At 36.9% G+C, this 19,376-nt stretch overlaps 2 protein-coding genes across 5 annotated transcripts in view; one reads left to right on the forward strand and one right to left on the reverse strand.

Annotated features, from left to right (window-relative positions):
* CNTN4 (contactin 4) overlaps window positions 1-19,376 on the forward strand; it is an 809,034-nt gene that overhangs the window by 240,052 nt on the left and 549,606 nt on the right. The window lies entirely within an intron of this gene.
* Window positions 10,536-11,173, reverse strand: LOC102538780 (large ribosomal subunit protein eL29). 2 transcript variants are annotated; one of them, XM_072940818.1, is made up of 2 exons: window positions 10,731-11,173; window positions 10,536-10,700 (listed from the first exon to the last, which is right to left on the reverse strand). In XM_072940818.1, exons 1-2 carry the CDS (start codon window positions 11,130-11,132, stop codon window positions 10,647-10,649), a joined length of 456 nt encoding a protein of 151 aa, XP_072796919.1. In that variant the 5' UTR covers window positions 11,133-11,173; the 3' UTR covers window positions 10,536-10,646. The 2 variants fall into 2 exon arrangements, with proteins under 2 accessions (XP_072796919.1, XP_072796918.1); XM_072940817.1 differs by having other exon boundaries at window positions 10,647-11,173.

Here is a 19,376-nt window from a genome sequence, read left to right on the forward strand (position 1 = left end):
ATAATTTCAAACTGTCATGAAACTGTATTCTTCTTTTCAAATCTTGGGGCAAAGCAAGGCCAGTTTCACGCACATGCAGAAAATAATTTTGATTTGCTTATGAAGATGGTATACGTATGTGATTCTGTGATTTCAGCTAGAAGTGTGGTAAACCTGGAGTACTCTACAGCTTTACTTATAAAGCCCAGTATATGCTTTACTGATACCGGCTTAACCTTCTTTTTGCACACTTTTTGTGTTATGTTGATTCATTAATCCGAGTTTAGATTTCTCACCCCAGGTGTTGTTCAGTGTAAACCATGATCAGTAAAACAGGAACCCTATCTAAGAAATGCTCCCTAGTCTCTAAAAGGCTTATCTTGCACCTCTGGTCTGCTCATTTAAGTGATTGCTATATGATTTTGAATTACTGCTGAATGACAACCAAAAATAAGGAATGCTTTGCTTTGCCTCCAGATTAGGCACTTTACATAATATGTATTAAATAACACCAATGTTGTGAGTTGTACTCAAGTATAAAGTCCAAGAAGGATAGTATAATCTGACAGACCTGAGAAATTCTAGGTTAAAAGGAGATAAATAGCTTCATTGACCATTGAAATACTCCACAGATCGACCTGACATTAATTTTGAAATTGCAAGAAGGGAATATATGGTGTAGCATTTCCCAGACTTGGGTGATCCCAGATCCTAACTCACAGGATAATGATGATCTTATCCAGTTTCCTATCCAGAATGTGGATCCTTTTTATAATATCCCTGCTGTGTATTTGTCCTACTCTTGTTGGAATATCTGCAGTAATGAATGACCACTTACGGTGTTGATGATGATGATGAAAATGATCATGACAATTAGCTACCTAGTGCTTTCCATGCAGTTTCATAGAGTAACTGCTTTAATCCTCTCATAACCCTTCAAAACACATACTATTTATTTCCCCCATTTTACATTCTGAGCCCTGCAGGGATTAGGTAAATAATCCCAAGTAACGCAACAGGGATGGAGCTGGATTTGAATTTTAATCCTGCAAAATCTTGTCAAGGGCCCATGAATTTCTTTTTCTTCCTCTCTCTCTCTTTCTCTCTCTCACTATGTATATGTGCTTTCAATATCTGAATATACACATGCACACAGACTTGTTATGTCCATTTGATACCCTGGGTTGACTGTAATAGCTTAATGATTAAAACTGCATTCAGATCCTTAATTCACCACTTTGAAAAGTTGTTTCTCTCTCCTTAGTATGGCTTCCTTATCAATCGAATGAGAATAAGACTAGAGCCTGCTTTGTTGGTGTGTTGGGTAGATCCAGTAAGAGAGTGCATTGACTTTATAGCATGAAGCCTGGCATATGATAAGGCTCAGTAAACATCAGTCCCCATCATTATTGTTAGTGTCATTATTGAACAAGGTGGGCCTGAACATAGGCCTCAGGCTTGTGTACTGACTGATGGTATTTACATTGAGGAATTCTGAGCAACTGGAGGGTAAGTACTATGAGCCCCGAGTCCTCTTGCTCTAGTCCAGCAGTGATGTACTTGGCATCCAGGTTCTTGCCTCTTCCAAAGCCGCATAATTACTCAGAGCACCTAACTCTATCTGTTAGATTAAATTTAGAGGATAAAGCAAGAGACATTTTCTAACTGTTAAGATTTTGTGTCAGAATACCAAGGAGAGACACATTTATGATGTTTATTTTAATGGCTTTTAAAAACACAGTAGATTAGGAAATGATAAGTCAGAAAACAAACCCTAAATCAGGGCAAATGGCACGTGCCCAGATGAATCAGGATTGAGTGACAGTCCCTTTGTGAAGTCTCTTGCTTCGCTGTGAGACTCAGCTAGGACGCTCACATCTGCCTTGTCGTCAGCCCCCCGGCTCACGCAGCAACCTCAGATGGATTTCTCTCTGGCCCTCATGGCGGGAACGACTCAGCGTATTTGCAAATGTGTGTGCCTCTGTCATCTCTACATTATTGGTTTCTAAATGGAAGGACTAAATTTTATTTTTCACCTATTTTTGAGAGTTTTTTTTGTTAATATTTTTATTAGCACATTGCCTTCAATGAAAATCTAAAAAAATTTAAAAAGAAAGTTAATTCCTCCTAGTCTCCTCTGCATTGCTGTAGGTTTGAAATCAGTCTGACTTGGAAGTCATGGTTGCTCCCACCACCTCCACTCAGATCCTCATTTCATCTCTGGCTTGGCCAGTTACTGTAGCTTCTAAACTGGTGTCTCTTCTTCTGATATTGCTCAGAATAAATTGATTATCTTGCTGTTATCAGTGTGACCTACTGAAAGTCTAAGCATATCGCTGTTTCCCTGAGTGAAACTATAGATCATACTGTTGTTAACAGGATAAATCCCAAATTCTTCACAATGATGTAGAAGAGATTCTATGAACTGTCCCTGCCTTCCTCTCCAGCCTTATCATCCTACTTTAAAAAAAAATACTAATACCCAATCACTTACAACTCTCCCAATTAACCATACTTGTTCATAATTTTGTGTTTTGTTTATATTATTCTCCTTGCCCAGGACAACCTGTTAGCATCTTGAGGGCAGAATCTTTGTTCTTTTCACTCTCACTTCCTGAGTAATGTTCCCGGCATGTGCTGTGCGCTTGTGTGAGTTTCCTAGGGCTGTTGTGACCGAAGCACCACACCATGAATGCTTAAACACAGGAGTCTGTTCTCTCACAGTTGGGAGACCAGAATTCCAAAAGCAAGGTGTTGGCAGGACCGTGTCCTTTCTGAAGCCCCTGGGACACGACCCTTCCCTGCCTCTTCCTAGTTCTGGTAGCCCCAGCCATTCAGTGGCTGGTGGGAACAGAGCTCCAATCTCTGCCTCCGTCTTCAGTAGACCAGATTCCCCCTGTGTCTGCCTGCCTGTCTGTCCTAACTCTCTTCTTCTTACAAGGGTGCTGCCCATAGTGGATGATGGCTCATCCTAATGACCTCTTCTTAACTTGATTATGTCTGCAAAGACCTTATTTCTAAATAGGTTGCATTCACAGGCACCAGGGATTTAGAAGTGGACATCTCTTTTGGGGGGAGACACAATGCAACCGACAGCAATGCTCCATCAGTATTTGACAGATGGATAAATAAACACATGTGGGCTGAGCTACTGCTTCTGAGAAACCTCCTAACATTCAAAAGAGAGATATCACCCCACCTCAATGTCACAGTGATTACATGTTACTATAGGTGCCACATATTTATTCAGTGTCCTGTCACAACACACTTGTTCATATATTTGTGCCATTATATGACCATGAATTCCTCACGGAAGGGCCTTGATGTACTATTCATCTTCCTACCTCATTGCCCAGCATGGTCCCTGGAAGGGAAGAACAAATGTGTATTTAATTAAATCTCTGCTTTCTTCCTGACTGGATTGTTTTTCTTATTTTCCCCCAAATCACACTGCTGTCTGCTCAGCCTTTGTGCGGTGGCAGCAGAGTGGCCAGGTGGTAAGTTTGTAACATTGAAATGTACAATTCCTAGTTTTTTCTGTGAGGCTATTTTACTGTGAGCACTTCAGACAGTAAAGAATGCTTTCACCATCTGGGGCCAGATCATCTAACCAGCAAGATCCCAGAGTACTATATAATAGTTTGGTTTCTTGGAATTACTTTGTTATTTGTGAAGTATGTTTACTTTACATTTAAAATATTTGTTGGAAAATATGTTTGCATTTTTAGCAATAATTTTTAGAAATGCTTCTCTAAGGGGGAACAGTAAATATTTTGAATGCTTGAAGCTAAAACATTTCTAAGGGGATGTATGAAAATTGCAACGATATTTCTGTTTGTAGCTGTTAGCTAAAGAAATTAATGGCGAAGGGCATATTTTCCTCTTCAGAAACAAAAAGGAAGCTTTTCTTATTATTTAAGGGGATTATGACTAAAAGGCATGGATAGGGTAAAGATAAATTGATAATTCAAAAATTACTTTGGACATAGGTAATTACCATAAGAAGTTGAGATCAGACATAGCTGCAACTGAGCGTTTCACTTAAAGACAACCTATTTACTGATGGTTGGTGGAGGAGGATACAACTTACGTAATAAACCCATAAGTATCTCCCTTTTGCTTTTGAAGTATAGCAAATCAATTTCTGGTGTACAGCACAATACTTCAGTCATATAGGAACAAACATATATTCATTTTCATATTCTTTTTCACCATAGGTTACTGTCAGATACTGAATACAGTTCCCTGTGCTATACAGTATAAATTTGTTGTCTATTTTATGTATATTATAAGTCAGTATCTGCAAATTTAGAATACAGTTCCCTGTGCTATACAGTATAAATTTGTTGTCTATTTTATGTATATTATAAGTCAGTATCTGCAAATCTAGAACTCCCACCTTTTGATTTTTCCCTGTCTTCTGGCTTTGCATCTTTATGTCAGGAAAGCTAGCTACAGGGGAGGAAATAGCATTTAGAGTTTTGAACTTGCTAACCTCACGTTCTAAAGTGACTTCCAATGTTTGTTACTACATTCTTTATAGTAAAAAAATAAATGTTCACTTCACATGTCATCTTGAATTATTCAGTTATAAAACCTATCCTTATGTTAAATAAATATGAAGTTAAATGAACTAAATGTTTTTAGAATACGATTATTATCTTTAAAAATTACTTAGTTGTGACTCAGTCCATTATTTTGTTCTCTGTCTCTTAAAAAGTCTGTTGGTAAACCAAGGGCTGTGGTTCTACTAGTCAGTGAAAGTAAAATGTCTTTACAGACTGCTTGCAAATCACTTTTAATATACGTTAATCTGGAGTTATTTCTACTATTCTTAAGGCAAATCATTGTTAACAGTAAAGAGAAGGACATTTAAAAATAAAATTGGCATAGACCATTGATCCTACTGTGAATTTATTTTTTATCAAAGAAAATATAATTTCTGTGTTTCATTTTGACAACCATGTCTAAATAAATAAATAAATAAACTACCCTCTTGCATTTTAGTTGTTTTAGCCCTAAAGGACTTTGACTACATTATTATATGATTAATAGGTAGAAGAAATATTTAAAGGACATATTTTAAAAATTATACAACTTAATTATAAGCAATTTAATTATCAGAAACCTAAAGGTAGCTAACTGGATGAATTTCACTTTCATTTCTATTTCCAATTTCTTATCCCAAAAGCCAATTTTCAGAGGTCTTCTTGAGTTGTTCTGCTGTTTTTTTCCTGCAAGATTTGTGGTACTAGTTTTAAGGGATATAGTTCCATTATTCTTCATTATTTCTTATGTTCCACCCATTATACCTGCAGTATGTGTCTCATCAGAAGATGGAGAACAAAGAGCTGGTCTTCCCAAGTCCAAAGTGTGAACCAAATTTATTTTAAAATTGCACCATGTCATGCAAACTCTGGTGTTCTAGAAGAGTGCCATCATTTCTGAAAACATGGTTGAACGATAATTAGGGTCTATCCATTTTGATTTCTGTGTAACAACTTAATTAAGTGTGGTATTAGGACTTTGGCAAGGGCTTTAATTCCAAATTTAGTCAGTAGAGCAAATTTTAAAATACAAGACATTAAACAATGCATGCTTTTGGAAACCAGTTAATTTGTCTTTTCTCTCTGCAAAAGGTACTTAAAATGATGAGTTAAATGCTGGAAATATTTTTGATGAGTTATGGATATGTTTATTTAAACATTTCTAGGGATTAATCACATAATATACTACATACATATAGTTAATCTGTCTTTCATAATTGAATTGTCTAGATATAAAAATGAATAAAAAGTTGAATAAAAAGAACTGTTTTCTCATGCAACCAGTGCAGTGACATTCTCAGTGGATGAAAAGCTTGGAGCCCAAAGATGAACCTATCCTGGCCTCTCCTCGCATCTCTTGCCACATTCAGCAATTCATTACCAAAAGCGAATTCTTGGCTTGCTCTCAGAATAAAATCCAAATTCCGTGCTATGGCCTGCATAGTCTTCACATGATTGGAAACCTGCCTAAACAGTCTGATTTATTTTTTAGTTTTTATTGATGTGTTGTTGATTTCCAGTGTTAGTCTAAACAATCTGATTTTAACTCCTGCTTATTTCTGTCTGTTGAGTTCAGTCGGTAAACACTTACCCCCTGATAGACTGTCACGGGGCTGGAGCCTTCTCACTCTTGTTCACAGAGGAAATGTTTACCTCCTCTGAGAGACTTTGCCCCAGCTCTGCCCTAACTGTCCCTGTTCTAAAACCCAGAGCCTTAGTCTCATGTTCAGCTAGGACTTACTGATACCGGAATTCATCTGTCGTTTGTTCATTCTTCCTCTCCTTCTTTCACTATGTTTATCTTCCCTTTTTTTCCTCCCTCTTTCTTTTCTTTCTCATTTTTTTTAATAGTCTACATCCCTTGATAAGATGTGCATTCTATAAGACAATGGGCCTTATCCGTTTCCTTGGTTGACATAGTCCCTTTGCCCAGGAAGGGATAAATAGAAACTTTAAAGTGGAGAAATCTTTTGTTCACCATATTAATCACATGATCAAAGTTAATGTGATCAGTAATCAAGTGATTCAGCATCATGTCCTTTAATATGTTACACTGAGGAGAATACAAAACAAAAGTCACAAAAGAGTATAATTGTGAAGAAACATCAGACAAACCCAGATTATACAAAATAATTATCCACGCTATTCAAAATTTCAAGGACATGGAAAACAAAGAAATATTGAGGAATTAACTGTTCCATTTTAACTGAGACTAAAGAGATACATCAAGTGTATGGAGTATACGATCTAAGATTAGCTTTTGGTCTAAAAAATGTTGGTACAATTAGGGAAATTTGGGTAAGGTCTTTATGCTAGGTAATAGTACTATATAATTGTTAATTTCCAGATTTTGATAGTTTTATTGTGATTATGTAAGAGAATGTCCTTCCTTTTAAGAAATGTATAATAAATTATTTGGAGTTCAGTAATTGTTATGTCTGCAACTTGCTGTCAGTGGATCCAAGAGAAAAATGTGTGAATGTATTTGTAGTGTGACAGAGAGAAAGAGAATAGAAATGATAGATAAAATGTAGTAAAATTCTGAATTTTGACCAATCTTGAGGAGTTTGAACACACAGTAATTCTTTATACTAATATTAAAACCATCTTTAAGTCTGAAATTATCAAACTTAAAAGAAAAATTCATCTAGCCAAAGTTTCTATCTATCTCATTAGAGAACAAAATAATCATTAGGAAGCAATTTCAAATACTGATATGCCCTAATTAAAAACCTTAAGTATACTTAAGGAAACACATGTTCTACTTGTTTATAAACTTAACTGGTGTGAAAACCTAAGATTTTTATTTATTTTACTGAATTTATTGTAGGTCAGCTAAAGACCTTATGGGTCCTACTCTGAGAGAAATATGTAAGTTAAATATTCTCCATGCAGTTAGTGATTTAGGAGTAACCTAAATGGATTCAGAAATTTTATTTCCACCTAACTTTTTTGATGCAAATTAATATCTGTAGAATGAGAATAGTTTTACAAAAACATAATTCTAGACATAGAACTGAGACTTTATCAAGCCTCATTAATTTCTAAATTTATGTTTTATATATTCCTTGCACTGGGGAATTTTGCTCAGAGAGTTGCTAAACCTAAGCTTTCATTTGAATGCCTTTTAAATAATATAAACTCTGAAAAGGCATTTCCTTCTTCCAGAAGATACAGTGTTCTTTAAGTGCATTTTTTAGGTTATAAAATAAAAGTTGCAAAGCAGAATTCATAATGGTTATTATCTGGCTTAAAATTCTAATATCAGGTGTTCCTTACAGGGTCTGAATGGCTGGACTATAATACAGGGGCCAGGTTTAGTTTGTAATGGCCTCAGTATTAACCTTCCCTGCCATACTACCTGTGGGCATCATGCTAACATGATAAAATGGCTAGTATCCCAAAAGTACCTTTGTTGATGGGGCTGGATACATTCCATATCTTCAAATATAATAACCAGCATGCAATCCAAAATTACTGAAGCAGAAAAGTGAAACAGAGTAGTACATAATAAGAGTGTCTTAGAGTCATTTAGTGTGTGCTTATTTTAAGAAATGCTCATTTGACTCCTTGTTTCCTGATTAAATCCATGCTAGCCCCTTTTATGACCATTTTTATAATTGTATTATCTCAGCCCTACATGGCCAAGAGTCATTATCAAATTCAACAGATGATGCTTTGACAAACCCTAAGAAAAATGAAACAACATGGTGTTATATGACGAACACAGAAAAATAACTAGCCAAAGTCACAGAGCAAGAGGGAAGCAAAACCAAGTAGAAACTCAGCTTTCTAACTTCAGTTCCTGTTCCACACCTCAAAACTCTACCAGCATGGCTCCTCCAAAAACATATATGTCAGAGAAAATTGATCCTTACTTTGTTGGATATTATCATGCATGAATGAAGGATGGAGCATAAAGGATGTTTACATGTTATGCCTTCACAGATACAGATAACTGGCTGCAGAACATTATATGTGTTGATCAGCTACATGATCCCAGTAAGGATTTTGAGCTTGGAGCTGCTTCTCTCATAAACTGATAGTTGAGAATCAAATATAACTTCTGATCGTAAAAACTTCAGTAATTAGCTATTTTATTAAGCTTGTGACCCATGAGGGCTTATTGTAAGAACTGGGGTGACTCATTACTTCAGGAAAAGTGGAGTAAAACCCCTTATGTAGGTGTTCTCAGTCTGCTGGTCCAGTGGGTCAAGTATGGACAACAGCATTAAGTAGTTAGAGTGAATTTTTATTCATCTTGATTCAATCAAGATGTTAGAGCCATTGTGGCAATTCTTATGGAGTTCAGAATAGAACTGAATCTCCTCCAAATTGCACCCTGCTAGTTATGCCCAGCCAAGAAAAATGTTGCTCCATGACCCCAGGTCAGGATGCTAAATTGAATTCTACCAGACTGTTTCTCAGCCTTCCCACATCCATTTGGTTATACTGTCAAGGGACAAGTTAGTATCAAGGAAGTGAAGATAGTTGTCACCTTGTTCCCATGTGAGGATGCCTCTTCACAAAGTCCATAATCAGCTCCATCCTGGTAGAGATGTGATGATTTGATAGAGACTTAGCTCCTTCTCCTCCCTTTATTACCTCTAGTACCTTGTTTGGAAACTATGTACCTTCATGTTCTTCAAGTCCTAGTCATTAAGTATCTCGTGTTGCTTTACAACTTACTATGCCTGTTATCATCAGATTATAAATACATGCACAGTCTTCCTGAGCTTGATTCTCCATAGCCTGTCTTTCTGGAAATCTTGACTTACCCATTTGTTAGTTTACCAGGGCTGCTGTAACAAAGTACTACAAACTGGATGGCTTAAAACAAGGAAATTTATAGACTCACGCTTCTCAAGTCTAGAAAGACTAGATCAGGGTGTTGGCAGGATTGGCTGCTTCTGAGGGCTATGAGGGAACCTCTTCCATACCATTGTTCTGCCTTCTGGTGGTTGGCTTGTCGTCTTTGGAATTCCTGACTTGCAGATTCCTGCCTTCATTTTCACATTGACTTTTCTCATGTGTGTCTGTCTCCAAACTTCCCCTTTTATAAGGACACCAGTCATATTGGATTAAGGCCCACCCTAGTGACAGTGACTTAAGTAATTATATCTGCAACAACTCTATTTCCAAATAAGGTCACATTCTGAGATGCTGGGAGTTAGGACTTCAGCAGATGAATTGGTTGGTAGAGGGGCACACTTCAACCTATAACATATGTTATCCTTTCACAAACTCTTGAGGGTCTCTTTCCTCCTGTCATTAGTGTATAGAAAATATTAAACAGACATTCCTCTTGGAATATTTTTTCATAGAATTATATGGATTATATTCCTTTTTATTTTACTATACTTACATAGGTAGAGAAAAATAGTTTATTTACTCTGTTAGCAAATATGTACTTAATAAAATAATCAAAGCACTTACTTATATGAGTCTGATTACTCTCTGAGACTATATAAAGTACAATAATATTGAACATTTCAAATCACATTACCTTCTTTTTCTATGATCTTTGTGTAAACCTTGGTTTACATAAACTATAAATAATTAAGTGTTATCATTACCATTGTTGAAGCTTGCAGATGATAAATTATATACCTGAAGAGATCAAATGAAATATAGAAAAGAATCACCATTAATCCACTAGCTCACTGAAAGGAAATAGTTATCAGTGTGAATAAAAATCACCTTTAGATTGGGTAATAGGAGTCAAAACTGTTACTATCTCCTTCCCATTGCTGCTCTGAATGAGTCTAGATCAGTCACATACCAATTGTCAGTTTTAATCCTCAAAACAACCCTAAAAGAAAGCTATTTTTCTTACTTTACAAATAAGTAAAGCAAGAATCAAGAGACACGTTTTGGCCAGGGTTACCTATGGATGTCTAAATACCAGTCTATCCTAGTCCAACCTCCTTTAGTAGAAGCTAAAGTTTTAGGTAGGAAAGTTTTCAACAAGAGTGTCATTTAATCTACAAAGGAATTTTTTTTTTTGATCCTGCCTCAGATTTCTTTGTATAAACAGCACAGGTAGACATGAGCCCCATGCAGACAGCAGCCCAGGGGTCACACTAGTCCTTATGTCCTCACATCAGTAGATGAAAGCCTCTACTCTGGAGCCTTTGTGGGGGCCTGGGAGCCTTCGGGAGCCTGAGCCTGAGCCTGAGCCTGAGCCTGAGCCTGAGGCTCAGCTGCAGCTGTGGCCTTGGTCTGAGCCTTGTCCTTAGCCTTTGGCCGACAGAGCCTGAGACCCTTGGCGATGCGGGCACGAGCACGTTTCCCGAGCTTGGGGTGAGCAATGTAGGCAAGTCGACTGAGCTTGCGGCTGTTGCCCTTTGGAATCTTGGGCTTGACCTCCTTGGGCTTTATGAGAGCCTTGACAGCCTCAGCACGTGCACTCATGGCCTTGGTGTTGTTGGCCTGCATCTTCTTCAGGCCCTTCTTGTCGTGCTTCTTGGCAAAGCGCATGTTCCTCAGGAACTTGGGGTCTACCCCCTTAAGAGATTTGTATCGTTGTAATTGGGGTTTTTTGATGCCATTTCTGTGCCATTTTCGGGACTGGTTGTGTGTGGTGTGGTTCTTCGACTTGGCCATGCCTGCACCGGAGCTGGGAGATCCCGAATCGCCTGGGACCTTAAGAGAAAGAAGTAAAGGAAATTATTTTTAAATGTTGAGAATGAAACATCACCAAAAGGCATAGCATCATCAAACCAGAATAAAAGAAGTAGTACAGAATGGGAAAGTAGGTCTTAGGGTTTCCATGTTAGCATGAGCCATTCCTGATCGTGGGGGTGGGGCTAGGCCTGGCTGAATGGAAACATAGTGTTTCATTAGATGCATTGTTTCAGAAACCATTGAGGCTTGGGCCTATGTGGAAGATCTCTTTTTGACCTACCACTAACTCAAAACCTGCTTCATTAACAATGAGTGAAGGTTGAGCCTTATGCCAATAAGCATATGAAAAAAGTATTCAACACCTTAAGCTATAGGAGAAATGAAAATTGAGACTATATGATATACCACTCTATACCCACTAAATGGCTAAAATGAAGGAGACTGACAGCACATGGGTAACAACTAGCACTTTCATACATTATAGGTGTGGATGTGAAATGGTGCAGTTCCTTTGGACTGTTTGAACAGTTTGACAGTTCCATAAAAAGTTAAAATGAATATACCCTGTGACCGAACAATTATGTTTATATGCAAGGAAATTAATCCAAGAGGACTGAAAGCATGTCTACAAAGAGCCTTGTCTTAGAATGTTCATAGGAACTGTATTTATAATCTCAAATAAAACTGGGAACAGCCTACGTGTCCATCAACAGAAGAAGATATAAGCAAATGGTGGCATGTTCGTGCAGTGGAAAACTATTCAGCAATGAAAAGCAGCAACATGAATGAATCTCAAAACATGATGAATGAAAGATGCCAGACACAAAGAAATGTGTCCTGATTGTTTCCATTTGTATAGAACACCAGAATAGGCAATATAATCTCTCAGGAAAGGAGTCACTTCCTTTGAGGACAGGATGTTGACTGAGAAAAAAGAACTTCTGGAGTGACGAAAATATCCTGTATCTTGGTAGGATGATGGATTGAACTTTAAACTTCAGATGTGTACAGTTGAGTGTGTGTAAATTATTCCTTAATAAAAATATCCTTTTTATTTATTAAGCCTTAGAGATTATGGGCAGCCCAGGCATTGAAGAAACTGCTTTGTGTGAATGATGGTGCATGGCCACGTATTCATGAGGGAGTAAGCACAAAAAACACAGTCACACATAGGACATGCAGGGTGACTGTGTCTCTAGATGCTCTGTTTTCAGGTATGAGGGATGATGAGAAAGAGGATAAATTTGAACCTGACATGTTTTCTCAGAAATCCTGTTCAAGGCCACTTTTTAGGAACAGCTGGTGAAATCTTCCCCTTTTTTGGACCAAAGTGCCCCTCGAATTGAATTTACTGCCTGCTCCCCCAACCTCCTGCATCCCTTACTTCTCCCGGGGCATCCTCACTAGCCAGATGCTCGTTGAAAATGATATTTTTGTCTCTTTGAATTGGCTGTGCTCAGAGAGGTAGAACTCCCATGATGCCACAACAAACCCAGCTTGTGCAAAGACAGTACTAATTTTAAAAACTCAAGTGTTATGTCTGGGACTTTTTTTTTAACCTCTCCTAGAACTCTTCTCTGCTGTCACACATAAATCAGAGGATTATGAAAGAACTAGTCAAAGTGGCTGTTTCCTTCTAAGGCTGTAATTTGGCTCCATGAATTATTAATTATTAAACCGGTACAGCATCAGCTCCTCGGAAGCCAGTATAAATGTGAAAGGCCCACCTTATCAGTTATAATCTAAGGAGCTGCAGTAATGTGACTCCTGCCATTTAGTGCTCTGTGGTATGTTAAAGGGAGTTGGAATATTCAACCCATGCAACTTTCTGAAATAAAATACAAAGCAAAGCAGAGAGTTTTTTCTTCTTTGCAAGTAGATTTGAAAGTCAGTATAAGGAAGCAGATGTGGATTGCTTCAAGGGTGTTGATTATCGTGAAGGATGGTGTTGTTTCATAGATGCTGAAGCAAATAACAGGACATGTAAAAGACTGTGGTTGAAGAAAACCGTCTGAAAGTAGAGCTTTGGAACGTCTTGCATCTCTGCTGCTGCTAAAGAGGAAATAAATAATGCACCAAGGATTGAAGTTGTGCTAAAGATAAGTTCAGTATTTGTTGAAAGCAGACATCTGACCTAGTAAGTACATTATTTTTCATATACGAATTATAACTCTTCAAAGAAGCAAGAACTAAGAATGTATGATCCTTTTTGTTTTTTTTTCTGGGATACTTAGCTTTAATACTTGATGAAGCCTCCCAGACTTCTTTGGTTCTCTCTTTAATATGTAATGTCGTTTTATTTTAAAACCTTGTGTGGAAAATATATGAGCTTAAAGGCTGCTCTTTTTTGAGAACATAAGATTAGTCTCATTTTATGTGCAGTTTTTTTAAGCAATTTCTGAATATTTCAGAAGCGTGCTCTCTACATATATACACAATGAGTCTATCCAATTCAGACAACAGCAGTCTTAACTTATAAATGCCACACTGCTCAAGATTACAATTTATAGAAGGAAATTACACCAAAGCTCTGGTCTAGCCAACTTTGAATGGGTGTTTTTTATCAATATAAATTTTAGTAAGGTAGAAATGTATGTTGTGGTTAGCTATGCTAAAATAAATGTGTTATGTTTCACTAGCTTAGCCCTTCTAAGAGATTATTTTAGAAATAATTATTTTGCTAAATCTCTGCAAACTTTCATATTATTAATAGAAATTTCAGCTGCTTTATTACTTTGAGTACACTGCAGTGACGCTAGTCCTATTTGACTTAAATTAAAACAGATTACAGTATTCAGAAAGAATTTTATGAGGTTAAATTTGGTACAGGAAAACAGAGAGAAAATTCATTCTACAAAAATGGCTAAATGTGAAAATGACCTAGGAGATAAAAGCCCGTTGATTGTACTATTTCTTCTGTACGGCCAGTTATAACATAATGACAAGTTAACATTTTGCTTGAACCTGTCTGATGCGAAAATGTTAAGAATAGAGATGATTTTTCCTGGTTAGACCAGAGAGGCCAGGTTGTGTCATGCAGTACTTCAAAGATAAACAATAGTGTATCAAAAATTAGGAAATCTCCTGTAATTTTAAGTATGCTTGAATAATAGCATACATTTCCAAAGGGTTTTCCTGAATGAAAGAGATTATGCCACATAATTGTAGGACACATTAAAACAAAGAAAGATGTTTCCCCTTTAGGGTGAAATAATTCATTTTCTGTTTTAAATACATTGTCTTGTGTATGCAAAACTAGGAGCAAATATGCATCCAAAAGACGATTAGATGGAATTATTTCATTGATAATATGGTGTTATGGATATGGTACCTATTTTAGACCCATTTCCACTCCTAGCCAACAGCTGTCGTTTGAAAAAATTAATATTTTCCTGGTTTTATTTTCTCTGTGAGAGGTGAATCCAGTAAGCTGGCACTAAGGGCGGAAAATGTACAGATGTAGGTTTACTGCAGGTGGGTTTCGTAAGATTGGATTGTGAGACTGGTCTTTGGTTCAGTATTAAAAGTCTCTTTATAACCAAAGCATTTCTGAGATCCAGTTCCTGATCCATCACTGTTGGCAGCGTATTACCAAAACTCAAGAGTTCCCTGAAACTCTTGGAAACGACCGTAGATCACAGATGATGGGCTCATTTTCCGTTCTGTTTTGCCAACCCAGTGTGACTCCTTCCATTCCGTTGCACGAAGATCTGGATTGTATATTTGGACTTTCAGTGAATCTGTAGAATGTAAGAATCAAGCATTTTCAGAAGTTGGTTTGTTAGATGAATGTTTAATTTTAAACCAATGAAAGATGGTAAGTTAGAAATCTGTAACAATTTAGGAACAGAATGACATTTTGGAAAAAAAAGCAATATGCAGGGCTTGACTTAGATGTTCTATTAAGAAAGAGCCATTGAAGGTAGGAAAAAAAAAGGCATCCCTTTGGTTGGAGACCCTTCTGTTCTTGCTCCGTATGTATGTTTTTCTAAGATTCCTTTCTATTCTGAATTGCTCTTGCCCTGGGTTAGTCTCTAGGGTTAGTCCCTAGATTTCTCATCATTGGCCATAGTAAGCCAGGATCAGCATTTTAAGTTCGCTCTCTTGCTGCGCCCTATCTGGTGTCTTCTTTAAGTCTTTTTTTTTTTTTTTTTAGACTCATGTAAGGTTTAAGGCATTGTCACTTCTGTGACCATAGTTTCAAGACTGTGCTCATGTAGTGGATTTTTTTTTTCATGATGAATATCTTAGGACCCATCCGTGATTTCAGATTGAAGTGGACTAGAGTTGTTTTTGAAAAAAAATAAGCTATGCTGCTTCATTACATAAACTCCCTGAGCCTGTTTTCCCTACTTGGAAGTGAACATGTTAATACTGCCTGTCTCATTAGATTGTTGAGAGAATCAAATGAGAGAATACACAATGATACTTAGTTTTTACCTTGCATATAGTAACTGTTCAATAAATTTATGACTGCATTCACCTATTACATCAGGACGCTTTTCCAAAAAATCCTTTCAATTATTTCTAGTTTTGGGTAATAATGGATTTGGCCTGGTATACAGATTCTCAGTACACTAACTATGAATCTTTTTTAAACATGTATTTATTTTTAATGAAGAATAAAAACCAAATGGTTTCTGTCATTACCAGCTCACCGCATAATCAGGCTGTGGTTGGAATCTACTTGTAAAGAGTAACCTCCCCATTTTTCTTCAAATAAAATCAATAGATGTGAGTGATTGTATTAGTTATGAAATATATCAAGGAGAAATGTAACTGTGTACATCATGTAATATAATCTAATGTGGGCAGACAAACTGAGAATAATGATGGGTTTGGGTTTTCCCAGGAAGGATTTATGTAACTAACTTTTCTATAGGTTGAAAGTTAGTCCTTTTAGGATTTCCAGGTTTTCTGCCTTCAGTAAAGTAACACCTTTTCTCCTTCAAGACCTTTCTTCTTTATACAACTTTTCTGATAAATACCACCATGTTATTTTATTTGAAACATTTCTACTGTAACAAAATCAGAAACTTGTTCCTGTATTATTTTGAAAATTTCCCCATTGTTCATACTATCTTTTTTTTTTTTCTTAAACCATATTACAAGGTTTTGGAATCACGTGTTTACCATGGAACCTTCCCTTGTCACTTGATGTTTGATTGTGTTTCTGTAGATAAGTAGGGAAGTAAGTAACAGAGCTCAGCTTCTAAATGCTAGTTCCATAAATCAAATGGAGAATTATAAAATGTAGATGTAGTAACAATTTAATGTTTCCAGATTATTAATAAAAATTAATATTTTCTACATGACTATATCAGAATGATGGTGCAAAAATCATGCCTATTATCATTTTAAAAATGAAATATTTGGTGACTAAATTTTGTGCCTCTCTATAAACCATTGATGAAGGAAATTAAAGAAGACTTTAAAAAATGGAAAGATATTCCATGCTCTTGGATTGGAAGAATCAATATTGTTAAAATGGTCACACTGCCCAAGGCAGTCTACAGATTTAATGCAATCCCTATCCAATTACCCAGGACATATTTCACAGAACTAGAACAAATCATAATAAAATTTATATGGAACCATCAAAGACCTAGAATTGCTAAAGCATTACTGAAGAGAAAGAAAGAGACTGGAGGAATAACTCTCCCAGACTTCAGACAATACTATAGAGCTACAGTCATCAAGACAGCATGGTATTGGTACCAAAACAGACATATAGACCAATGGAACAGAATAGAGAGCCCAGAAATGAACCCACAAACTTTTGGTCAACTCATCTTCGACAAAGGAGGCAAGAGTATACAATGGAATAAAGACAGTCTCTTCAGCAAATGGTGCTGGGAAAACTGGACAGCAGCATGTAAAACAATGAAGCTAGAACACTCCCTTACACCTTATACAAAAATCAACTCAAAATGGATCAAAGACTTAAACATAAGACAAGATACAATAAACCTCCTAGAGGAAAACATAGGTAAAACATTATCTGACATACATTTCAAAATTTTTCTCCTAGAAGAAATAAAGGCAAGAATAAACAAATGGGACCTAATGAAACTTACAAGCTTCTGCACAGCAAAGGAAACCAGAAGTAAAACAAGAAGAAAACCTACGGAATGGGAGAAAATTTTTGCAAGTGAAACCGACAAAGGCTTGATCTCCAGAATATATAAGCAGCTCATACAACTCAATAAGAAAAAAATAAACAACCCAATCCAAAAATGGGCAGAAGACCTAAACAAGCAATTCTCCAAGGAAGACATACAAATGATCAAAAAGCACATGAAAAAATGCTCAATATCACTAATTATCAGAGAAATGCAAATCAAAACTACAATGAGGCATCACCTCACACCAGTCAGAATGGCCGTCATTCAAAAATCCAAAAATGACAAATGCTGGAGAGGCTGTGGAGAAAGGGGAACCCTCCTACACTGCTGGTGGGAATGCAGTTTGGTGCAGCCACTATGGAAAACAGTGTGGAGATTCCTCAAAAGACTAGGAATAGACTTACCATATGACCCAGGAATCCCACTCCTGGGCTTGTATCCAGAAGGAAATCTACTGGATGACACCTGCACCCCAATGTTCATAGCAGCCCTATTTACAATAGCCAAAACATGGAAACAGCCTAAATGTCCGTCAACAGGTGACTGGATAAAGAAGATGTGGTATATTTATACAATGGAATTCTGTTCAGCCATAAAAACCGACAACATAATGCCATTTGCAGCAACATGGATGCTCCTGGAGAATGTCATTCTAAGTGAAGTAAGCCAGAAAGAGAAAGAAAAATACCATATGAGATCGCTCATATGTAGAATCTAAAAAACAAAAACAAAAACAAACAAACAAACAAACAAAAACAAAGCATAAATACAGGACAGAAATAGACTCACAGACAGAGAATACAGACTTGTGGTTACCAGGGGGTGGAGGGTGGGAAGGGATAGACTGGGATTTTAAAATTGTAGAATAGATAAACAAGATTACACTGTATAGCACAGGGAAATATACACAAAATGTTATGATAACTCACAGAGAAAGAAATGTGACAATGAGTGTGTATATATCCATGAATGACTGAAAAATTGTGCTAAACACTGGAATTTGACACAACATTATAAAATGATTATAAATCAATAAAAAATGTTAAAAAAAATTTTATGCCTCTAAGCAAAGAAACGAACTTTGTGATGGCTTTTATTCCAAGTGTTCCAATGAATACTCAGAAATAGTTTGGATTATACTACTCATAACAGGAGAGACACTATGCTCCAATGTTCAGTTTCTAACTGAATATCTATGCCACCCCCCTCTTTCCCTCCCCTGGTTTAAAATGATCCTCAATGAGGAGAATTCTTATAGTTCTCTTATGGGATTCTTACAGGGTAAGGGTTAGTGTGTGGAGAAACTAGCATAGAACTTAGTACATGATAAATAGTCATTTTAATTTTTGCTTCTCTTTCTAACTGTAAAGTATATGCCAAATATTGAGAGAAAATCGACCTCGCTATTCCCACTCTCATCAGCCTGTATGTAGGTTTATTCTCCAGATTTGCCAAAATCACAATCAAGAGTTGCTTCTTAGTAGGTTTTGGGGAGTCAGTTACATGATTAGGATCTCATAACTTGAGATTAGAAATGGAGAACCTCAGAGATCATGTGGCTCATTACTTGAATACGGGATAGCTCCCAAAAGGCCTCCCACGGTCATAGAGCTTGTTAGTAGTGGGCCCAGATGGAGAAATCAGGTCTCCTGACTCCTTGTGTGCTGTCCTGTTTAGTGCACCATGTTTCATCTGAGTCAGGTCGATAAACTGTTCCCTGCTGACACTGGGAAACCTGTCAGGTATCTGTGGGCAATGTAGCACAGTGGCTGTTTTGGACTGTCACCCCAGAAGTTAAGATAACAAAAGGCAGCTTCCACTTGGATCTGCTTGCATATGTAAATTATTTCACAACTTAGAACTTCTTTTTTTTTTCTGTAAAATAATAGGTTTCTGATCTTGCTTTTTGCTGGTCTTCTTAAGTGGGATGAGGGATGGAGACAATTTGAGTAATTCAAGGGGAGGAAAGTAATCGAGAAAAAGAGTTATTTTGTTCTTATTCAGAATGAACTGTATGCCTAGTTTGATGTTTCCTTCAGGGATTCCAAATTGCTTCTCGAGCTAGTAATAATTTGCTCTTCAGATAGGCTGTGGACTT

Source organism: Vicugna pacos, chromosome 17 (genome assembly GCF_048564905.1).
Source record: "Vicugna pacos chromosome 17, VicPac4, whole genome shotgun sequence".
Lineage (NCBI taxonomy): Eukaryota > Metazoa > Chordata > Mammalia > Artiodactyla > Camelidae > Vicugna > Vicugna pacos.

Excerpts from the sequence above, each read along its gene's own strand:
- LOC102538780 (XM_072940817.1), bottom strand. The coding sequence starts at position 11,132 with ATGGCCAAGTCGAAGAACCACACCACACACAACCAGTCCCGAAAATGG.